The following is a 10,811-nucleotide window of genomic DNA, read 5'->3' as shown; positions in this document are numbered from 1 at the left end:
ATGATACATTGTCCATGTTCGAAATGTGGGTTCCGCCTTCTCCAAACTAGGGAGGATGCGTATGATCATTTGATAATAAAACCTTTCCCCTCTACTTATACATTTTGGGTACATCACGGGGAGAGACGCGTGGCAGAGAGCACTATTGAAAATCGAGAAGTAGAACCAGATAGAAACCTCAAAGACCCAATGCTTGACATGGTTCAGGAGGCGTTCAACTTCCCTGGATTTCATGGCGACGAACACGATTCAGTGAATGAACACGCTGGAGGGGATAGGGAGGAGTTGCCATACTTATCAAATGAAAGTAGTCGCGAGGTCCGCAACTTGCATGACTTGCTCGAAGATGGAGCACAGGAGCTATACCCGGGATGTTCAAGGTTCTCCAAGCTGTCTTTCTTGGTAAGGCTATATCATATAAAATCCCTGTGCGGAGTGAGCGACAAGGCCTTTGGAATGATACTGGAGTTGCTGGCGGATGCCTTTGAGCTTGCAAAGATTCCGAGCAATATTCACGATGCCAAGAGGATCATAAGAAAGCTCGGTATCGCATACAAAAAGATAGATGCATGTCCAAATGACTGCATGCTATACCAGGGCAGCGACGAAGACTTGTCTAAATGCAAGTGATGTGGGACATCAAGATGGAAGCAAAAGTCTAATAAGAACTCCAGAGTGAGGATCAACAGGGTTGTTAAGAAGAACGGAAAACCGCAAGCGGCGAAAACTCTTCGCTACTTCCCCCTTATTCCACGATTGCAGCGGCTCTACATGTCTGGTAAGACAGCCGCTGACATGTTGTGGCATAAGAGTGGGCATAGCTCTGACGGTATTTATCGGCATCCTCGGGATGGCGACGCATGGAAGGCATTTGACAGAACTTATTCTGACTTCTCCAGCGATCCGCGCAGTGTTCGGCTAGCCTTGGCTAGCGATGGCTTTAACCCTTACGGAAACATGAGCTCGAAGTACTCAATTTGGCCGGTGATTCTTATTCCGTACAATCTGCCCCCTTGGATTTGCATGAAACCCTCCTCTTTTATCCTCTCCATGATTATTCCTGGGCCTAAAATGCCTGGAAATGATATAGATGTCTACTTACAGCCCTTGATCGATGAGTTGAAGCTGTTGTGGGTTGGTGTTGAAACGTACGATGCTTACACGAAAAAAACTTTTATGATGTATGCTGCGTTAATGTGGACAATCAGTGACTTTCCTAGTTTAGGCAACTTGTCCGGGTGGAACACGTACGGTGGGAGAGCTTGCCCTGTATGCAATTTGGATGCTGAGACTCACCGGCTCACACACAGTCAGAAATGGTGTTTCATGGGCCATCGTCGCTTTCTGAATCCTACCCACAGATATAGAAAGGACCGGGATAGATTTGATGGAAAGATAGAGGATAGAGGTCCACCTGTCAAACTGTCTGGTGGAGACATTGCAAGACAAATACAGGATGTACATGTCCAACTTGGCAAAGTGCAATCGGTTACTGGGAAAAGGACACGCGGACAGTAAACCGCCGTACATCACGAGTCCCCTTGGAAGAAGAGGAGTATATTCTTTGAGCTACCATACTGGGAAAACAATGGATTGCGTCACAACCTTGATGTGATGCACATAGAAAAGAATGTGTGCGACAACATAGTTTTCACCATAATGAACGAGAAAGGCAAATCTAAAGACCACCTTAAGGCAAGAAAGGACCTCCAATTGATGGGAATCAAGCATGATTTGTGGCCACGGGAAGATGGAAAGTACCCATCCGCCATCTTCACTATGACCAATTCACAGAAGGATGTCTTTTTAAGGACTATCAAGAATGTGGTCTTTCCAGATGGATACTCTAGCAACATTTCCCGCTGTGTTGACCTACGGCAACGCAAGATGTCGGGTTTGAAAAGCCACGACTGCCACATTCTGATGGAGCATCTCATGCCAATTGTGTTAAGGAATGCTTTGCCTGCCCCAGTATCCTCTGTCTTGGCGGATTTATCGTCCTTTTTTCGCAGAATATCCAGTAAATCCATTGACCCTGAACAACTTCCTCTCCTTCAAGATCATGTGATCCATACTCTGTGCCGCATGGAGATGATTTTTCCCCCATCTTTCTTCACTGTCATGGTGCACTTGACGGTACATCTGGTCGAGGAAGTGCGACTCGGTGGCCCAGTTCAATATCGGTGGATGTACCCAATTGAAAGGTATCTATGTCGTCTCAAGCAGTTCGTGCGTAATAGATCACAACCGAAGGGCTCTATCGCAGAGGCATACTTATCAGAGGAGATTCTCGTGTTCTGCTCAAGATACCTCGATAATGTCGAGAGTAGGATCAATCGACCAATGCGTGTTGACGATCGACCGTGTGAACCTAACCAGAGTGAAAGTGCAGCCATGTTCCCAGTGGTAGGAAAGGCTGTTGGGGCTGCTTCATTTTACGATCTCACACCAACCGAGAAATTTCAAGCTCACCGTCACGTCTTGGTCAATTCTCCGGGTGTGGAAAAGTTCATAGAGTATATAAAATTCCTTATTTGAACTGCATGCATTATTATTAATTTATATTGCACCTGTTTGGTCACTTAATTATACGCATGACATAGATATTGGAAAGGCATGTCACTTCCAGTAATTTTAAGCCTATTGCTCTTTTCTATTACGAGCTTTAGCATATATATATAATTGCTATACGTATCTAAATATTTCTTGAGTTAATTAATGCTGTTGAATTTTTGTTTATCTTTCACTTTTTGATAATAGTATTAAGTGATACTGTTGGTGGTACCAAGTTTATTAAGATGCCCAGGGTAGGTCGTTTCACGAAGAAATCAAAGGTAGACTCAGTATCTCAGCAAATGCAAACAGGATCTGTTGCGGCTTCGTCCGTACCCCAAGTGGATGGCCTAATTCCCCCTTCTGGTGGTACTGGTGCCGCTCTGACCTCATCTTTACGACCCTTTCGACCGCCCCGTATCGAACCACCACCTGCTCCACCGCCTCCCACGAATAGTGCTCAACACATGGAACCGCTTGATCAGGACTTGGACCCAGAGGCAGATGAGGTAGATTCACTTGAACAACACATTGACAACATATTTGCTGCAACAGAGGCTCTGAAGCGCAAGAGACGTAAGACCACCGAATTTTGGGACGTTAAAACAATTGGTATACAATAATTTATCCCATTTATTTTTTTATGAATAATTTCTTTATAATTTCATTGCATCTTGGCCACAGTGGTTACTCACACAGACTAATTATGATAAACAGAGTCCAATGGGACAATCAAGCAACTTCATTTAAGTGTGAGAGAGGCTATGAAGCCACCTAATGGTAGAAAGATCGTACTGAGATTCAACAATAGACTGCAAGCAGTTGGAAATGAAGCTGGTATACTAAGCGGCGTTCTTGGAATGCTGGGATCTGACTACACTAAATTTCCAATCTGCGAGAGGGACTGGAGAAAGGTTCACTCTAAGGAAAAGATATATAATGAATGTGTAAAGGTAAATTGTTATATTTCTAAAAAGTCCCGGTTGCTTAATTCGACGCCTACCAACAATTTAATTCTACTCTTGCAGGAATTGTTCCATTTTGAAGAGGATAGTCGAGGAATTATCAAGCGTAATATTTTAAAATCGCTAGGAAGGGCTTGGAAGGATACGAGGAATCATTTGTATCATCGCTTTTACGACGAAGATCTGACCCTTGAAGAAAACATTAGAGGCCGTCCACCGGGAATTACTGCGGATCATTGGAGATGGTTCCTTGATTATCGCAACAATGAAGAAACAAAGGTAGTTTATTTCTATCTCATTTTAAAAAATCTATTTATGTAATATTGAGTTAGTCAAAAATAGTGTCTAGTAGCACTTATGTTTGATGGGATAACAGGAGAAGTGTAGGAAAAATGCTGAGAATCGATCGAAGCAGTTATATACTCATACTGGCGGATCGAAAAGCTTAGCAAGGCTCGAAGAAGAAGAGGTAATTTATTCTTAACCTACTTTTTGAACATTCTCTATATAGACCTATTAATTATTTAAGCTATATTGTTGCAGTCGGAACGAGAGGGGCGTCCAGTTAGTAGGGGGGAGTTGTTTGTCTTAACGCACAAACGATCTAATGGATCCTATATCAATGATGCAGCCCGGGCTATTGGTGTAAGTAAAGTGTTGGAAATTGAAATGTTGTTTCTCATAGGTTTTGTTTGTTAAAATTGTGTCCAAAGTTTCTTTGGTTAGAAATTAGCTAATAAATGCTTGTGTTTGTTTATCTAATTTTGTAGGAAAGAATTGCGGAGATTGAGCAACATGATGAATCATCTAGGGTGTTGTCTCAGAGTGATTCACTTGCTCAAGCTCTTGGCAAGGAGCACCCAGGTAGAGTGCGTGGCATGGGAATTGGACCGACTGCTAGTCAAGTGTTCGGTTCAAATTCAACTCAACCGAGCGTTGGAACTCAAAGGGAGGAGACCCAAAGGGTGTTGCTTGAACTACAAGCAGAGCTGGCGGCTGAGAAATTAAAAAGGAAGGCAATGGAGGATGAAGTAGCAGCCGAGAAGACGAGATGGCAGGCAATGGAGGATGAAGTAGCAGCCGAGAAGACGAGACGGCAGGCAATGGAGAGTGCTCTGATGTGTCTAGTTCGAGGGCAAGGCGGGGAGCTACCACCAAACGTGGCTGCATGGATGAGTTCATTAGAGGGACAGAGTAGAGAGTAGATCTAGGAATTTGACATTTATTCTTTAAGTTAAATATAAACTTTTTTTGTTGATTATGCAACTCTTAGTAAGGAATACACTTTATTGATATTTGGATTTAATGAATAATTTTATCAATTTTGATTTTTATTTCTTCTCCCATCAATTTAGTCATTTAGTTAAAAAATAATGAAGTTTTCTAATATCAGAAATTTTTTTAAAAACAGCCAAAAAAATAATACGGTAATTAAAAGAGGGCTGATTTTCGGTGCAAAATACAGTCATTTTGCTGCCATTTAGACGGAATAATAGCGGCGGTTATCAAATTGCCGAATATGAATTTAAATTTTTGGAAGAATCGAATAGCGGCGGTTTGAAATCGCCGTAGAATACATTTTTCAAAACACAACGGTCAAGAGAACAGCAGCGGTTCAAAACCGCCGGAAAATGCATTCGAATTTCCTGTTAGCAAAATAGCGGCGGTTTTAAACCGCCGCTAAATCAAACGACGCCAATCAAGTGGTTTCCCAGCGGTTGTGCCAGCGGTTCAATAAAACCGCTGCAAAATCAAATGTCCACGCCCTATACAGCAACGTTTTTTGAACCGCTGGTAATTCATTTTGCGGCGGTTAAAAACCGCCGCTAGTGCTCCTGAAAACCGCTGCTAAGCGGCGGATACGCTGTAGTGTGTGTTGGAAACTTGGAATACTATATTTCTTATTTTCTTCAAAGAAAACAATAGAATGGGCTTAACATGAATTAAAAAAACAAAGTGCTAAATAGGTAGGCAAATATATAAGATAACAAGATCCTTTATGAAAGGAGAGCACCACAAAATAAAGAAAGACAATCGCGTAAGGAAAAACGTTGATTGAGTTTATATATGTCTCTCTATATATTAAAATTCTGTAAGAAGTGCCGCACAAAGAAGACACAATAATATAAGAGAAATCTGATCCTAAACAATCAGAATTCACAAAGTAGAGTGCATAGTCCACAAAGAAACAATAATTAAAGGAAAACAAATCAACCACTTCCAAATCACTACGCATTAGAGGGAAAAGGAAGAGAAAAAAAAGGCCTCTTTCTAATAAGGCTATTTGACCTAACTGAGCCTTACTTTGATTCATGTGTGTATGTATATAGACAAAAATTTCGTAATGGTTCAGTTTGATGGGCGCTTTAATTTCCACTGAGTAGTAAATGCACGTAATTTATGATCTCGCCGTGTAGTCCAATATAATTTAAAAGCAATACTATATAATCAGTAAATATTATTATTTTTAGTTAATACTTAATAAATAATTATTTGTATTTATATTTATAAGAATTTTATAAAAAAAATATAATTTTATTTATATTTATTAAAACTAAAATTTATACACATTAATCAATATAATTTATACTTATACTTTTTAGAATTTATACCATTAATTAATATATTTTATACTAAGAATTTTTCATCATTTAAAGGAGCAAGAGAAAACCACGAGAAATGGAGATAGAAAGAAAAGGGTTTTTTATTCGTTTCAGGCTTTCATAATGTATGGGCAAAGTGCTATCAATAATTTAGTGTAAAAAGGAAGTGCTCTTCCTCCAAAAGAAGCATATAGGTTTGTCCACAAATTGCCGAGACATAGTATGGGAAGGAAGGAAAAATTGCCAAGTTTGGTAAATTAACCCAATCAAAGTTGTAACGGTGGCAAAACTTTATGATCATAAAAGGCATGCATCAATCATTTTTGGCTTCATATACGATTGCAAATCAGGAAGTCTTGAATTTTTTTTTTCCATCGTTAAAATAAAAATAGAGTTTAATTAGAATACGTTATCAATCATATCTCAAGGTAAATATTTGCAATGATATCCTCGCCAAAGTTGGCCAACAACAAAATGATGATTCAAAACTTATTACATATTGTAGGTGAGTCCGATCAAATATTTCTTTTTCTTGTGTTTTCTTTTTTTTTAATTAAAATTTTTTATAATTAATCCTTAAGTTCTAATGACGAATCCAGAAATTTGATAAAAAAAATTGAAAATTAAAATATTATATAATTAAATATAATATTATATATTTAGTAATATATAATCATGCTTAATATTTTTTAATTAAAAAATATTAATAAGTACTTGTTATATAAAAAAGTTAACTTAGTTCTTATAATTTTATTATTTTGAATTTGATAAAATATAAAAATTATCTATTTTTTAATTAGTTTATTTTGTTGAGTATTGTTTACCTAAAAGCGGATTGTTTCTTGGACTTGAACGTGAGGTCTAAGTTCCTTTGGGGCAGCATTCAACGTTTCTTGGTGTCGCCGTCTGAGTTTTTCGTGAGGAGATGAGGATGGTATCTGCAAGGAATTTCGATACTTGAGTTAATAAGAGTTTCAAGCAGGTTTTTAGTAGGTTGGGCTCTCCATATACCTAAGAGTATTTAGAAAAGATAATTATTTTTTGAGAGTAGTTCTACCTTTAATGGTGGATAACTGTTCTTTTTTTCCTAAAAAAAATTGTTGAGATTTCTCTTCTAAATAAATGAGAGATATTTTAAGAGTTAATTACCTATCAAAATAAGTAGAAATGAGTTGGGTAGGTATAGTAGTAGTTAGATTTACTGAGTGTGCCTCTATTCATTTGGACCCGTCTATATTTTTTGGGACAAAATATGAATAAGTATTATTATGACTGCAAATTATATTTTTATGCTTCAAATCATAAAATAACATGCAACAAAATAATATAAATAAGTTGTTCTAATAACTTTGTTATATACATTTAAAATATATTAATTAATAAAATATATAAAATATAATATTTTAATAAATTTACTTAATATATTATAATTTTATTATCATGAATAAATAAATAAATTTTAAAATGATTTACTTTTATGCATGTATTATAATATATAAATTTTTTTTAACATCTAATTAAATATTGATGTTATTATAAATATTAAAATATTTTTATATGATAATAAATGTAAAAATTAAAAAAAATATATTTAAAAAAAGTGTAAATATTTAAAGATTTAAAAATTTATTTAATCGAAAAGTGATTGAAAATAATATTTTCCTCGATCTAAGGATTGTTACTTGTTTTAAAATTTAATAATTTAATTATTTATATAAGATAATTACTTATTTTATTTTTTAAATAAAAAATAAAATTATATAATATATAATTGTTACGGTGGGTAACCAGAGATTGATGGACTGGATGGAATTGGATGGCCCAATCGTCCGCGGATGGTGGCTTCTGAGCTAGTTTGCACGTTGGAGCCTCCTTCCGACTTGTGCTCGTGAATGAATGGGGGGTGGTACCTGCAAAGACACTCCGATGCCTAGGTTAGCAAGGGTGTGAGCAGGTCTAGAGAGTATTGGGCTTAGAGATACCTGAGGGGTGTCAGTGTATTTATAGTGGCGAGCCAATAACCACCGTTGGAGTAGTGCCATATTTTTAGGGTGTTAACCGTCCCATTATCTTAGGGAGGTTAAGATATGGCTCGATAAAGTGGTTAGAGAGATTTTAGGGGCAGTTACTCGTTTGAATGAGTGCTTATCTGCCAACTATTCTTCGTCCCGACTTCTTGGGAGTAAGTCGGGTTTGGCACCGACTTCTAGCGTGAAGGTTGGTGCTTAGTAAGGCTCAATCCTCTGGACTAGGCCTTTTATTTGGACCTGGGCCTTTATTATTGGGCCAGGGTAGGAACAGTGCCCCTACTTGAGCCCAAGATCTTTATAAGACTTGGGTTCGAGTATTTTACTCGGGGTCGTAGTCGACTTGTTGGAGGACCGACGTGATTTTCTGAAACCGACGTGACTTTCCGTGTCTCTTCGGTTCTGACGGTTACGTCTAATCAAGCGTCGTGTCCGTTAGGGATGTGCGTAGACTTTGGTAACGGTGCATTCTCATTAAAGACTGCCCCGCTTTTACCATTATGCCCCTTGGTATGTTTATAAATACTTTCCCTCTCTTTCATTTTTTCGTTTCTGCAATTTTTCAAATTTCTTCTTGCTTTGTTCGTGCTTCATTCTTGCATTCGGAGACCTCTGCTTCTTTCAACCTTCGTTTTTGGATAAAGGTTAGCGTTTTACTTTTATGACATGCTTTGTGATTGCATGCTTTTATTTTCTTTGGAGAGGGAGAAGTGACGTTGTAGGCTTTCGCATCCCCTTAGGGACTCTCGTTTTTTATTCTTTTTCTTTTTTCCTTTATAGGTTTTCGTCGTATTTTTAGAAAAATGTCTTCTGTAGAGGCTCTTTCTCAATGGGTTGATGTCACAGTCCTAGGAGAGGAACCTTTGGTTGATGCGGAGTTTATTACTCATCTTCGTACTCATCACAGGATTTGTGTTTCTGAGGAGGACGAGCCGAAGTATGAGTTGGTAGTCCCGGGTCCAGAAGACCGGGTTTGCTTTGGGAGGGCCAATGAGGCGTCTTCTCATTTCTTCTTTATGTATGAATGTATGATCACCCGTCTGGGTATCTTTCTTCCTTTTTCGGATTTTGAAATGTCTGTTTTGCACCACTGTCGAGTTGCCCCTACCCAACTTCACCCCAACTCTTGGGGTTTTCTGAAAATTTATCAATTTATTAGTCAAGCTTTGGACTTCCCGACTTCCTTGAGGATTTTCTTTTTTCTTTTCTACATGACTAAGCCCTTTAGTGGGCTAAACAACAAACAGCAGTGGGTGTCCTTCCGAGCCATACAAGGTCGGAGGATTTTCACCCTTTTTGACGAATCCTTCCATGACTTCAAAAATTATTTTTTCAAAGTGCAAGCTGTAGAGGGTCACCACCCCTTTTTTCTGGATGATAACTCTTCTCCTCGCTTTCCCTTATACTGGCTGGAGGCCTCCCCTTGTGAGAAATATGGTCTGGATGACCTGGATGAAGTAGAGGCTGCCATTGTGGGGTTCCTCCGAGAAGTGTGGGGAAGGATCCCATATTTGGATACTAAGAAGTTTCTCCAAGGGTCTCTGACCTTTGTCCAGGCGCAGCTAGGTAGCTTTTTCTTGTTTTAAATTTCCGACTTACCAACTGATCATTCCGACTTGTTTGATTCTTTAGCTATTGTTTTTCTTTTTCAGAAATGGCTAAGACAAATGCTTAAGAATCTTTCCAGAGAGTCCAGGAGGCCAAGGCCAAGTCTCGCGCTCGGGCCGGTGGTGCCAGGGTTATCTCTCCTCCTCCTCCTCCTCGGAACGTTGGGACTCTTTCCAAGCCTATCGTAATTTCTTCTTCAGCTCCCCCTCAGTCGCTCCCCGTCGTCCGACCTTCCCCTGACCCAAAGAAGCGCAAGACTTTAGAGTCTGGTGCTTCTGGTGAGGTTAAGGCGGATGCTATTGAGTTTGTCCGAAAGAATATCTATCCCCATGTTCGTATAGACATGGATGATATGTCTGTTCGGGGCCACCTTACCACTATGGTCGAGGAGAGTCTCAAGGCGGCGGGGGTTTGTGGCAAGCTCTTGGATATCTTTGAGAAGGCTCCCCTCAGCTCTTTAGGGACGACCTCGAAGGTCGAGGAGCTAGAGGGAAGGCTTTACTCATATCAGGAGCATGAGGGAGAGTTGAAGAAGGAGATCGCCAAGCTGAGGGAGGAGAGAGATACCTTCTGGGAGAAAGGGAAGGCTTTGCAGGCCCAGTTCAACATGGAGATGGAGTTGAGAAAAACGGCGCAGGCCAGCTATCAAAGCTTATTCAAAGATCTTGTGTCTGTGAAGAATGATCTGCTGAATTCTCGGAAGGCATATGATGAGTTGGAGGACTCAATTGCTGATGGCGCCGAGGAGTCTTGGAGGATTTTCTTGGAGCAAGTCAGGGTGATTGCTCCCGACTTGGATCTTTCTCTTTTACATCCTGACAAAGTTGTTATTGATGGTGCCATCGTGGATCCTCCTGCCCCCGTAATTGTTTCCGAGTCAGAATTGAAGACTTGGGGGCAGAGGATTATTGAGTCCCCTCCTCATTCCAAAGACGCTCCGAGTTCTTCAGCAGTTCCTCCTATCTCTTCATCTCCCATGGATACCTCTGGTGGCGCTCCTCCTGATTTCGGTGGTGGTGATCTTTCTAAAAAATGACTTGTGGCTATTTGGGGTC

The 10,811-nt window shown here is 39.5% G+C and overlaps 1 protein-coding gene across 1 annotated transcript; it reads left to right on the top strand.

The window, feature by feature from the left end:
* Window positions 1-1,518, top strand: LOC130966923 (uncharacterized). The gene is made up of 2 exons (XM_057891743.1): window positions 1-626; window positions 690-1,518. Exons 1-2 carry the CDS (start codon window positions 1-3, stop codon window positions 1,516-1,518), a joined length of 1,455 nt encoding a protein of 484 aa, XP_057747726.1.
* Window positions 1,519-10,811: the final 9,293 nt, after the last annotated feature.

The sequence above is a fragment of the Arachis stenosperma genome, chromosome 3 (assembly GCF_014773155.1).
Source record: "Arachis stenosperma cultivar V10309 chromosome 3, arast.V10309.gnm1.PFL2, whole genome shotgun sequence".
NCBI lineage: Eukaryota > Viridiplantae > Streptophyta > Magnoliopsida > Fabales > Fabaceae > Arachis > Arachis stenosperma.
The sequence above is the reverse complement of the archived record's forward strand: the minus strand, read 5'-3'. Positions and strand labels throughout refer to the sequence as shown.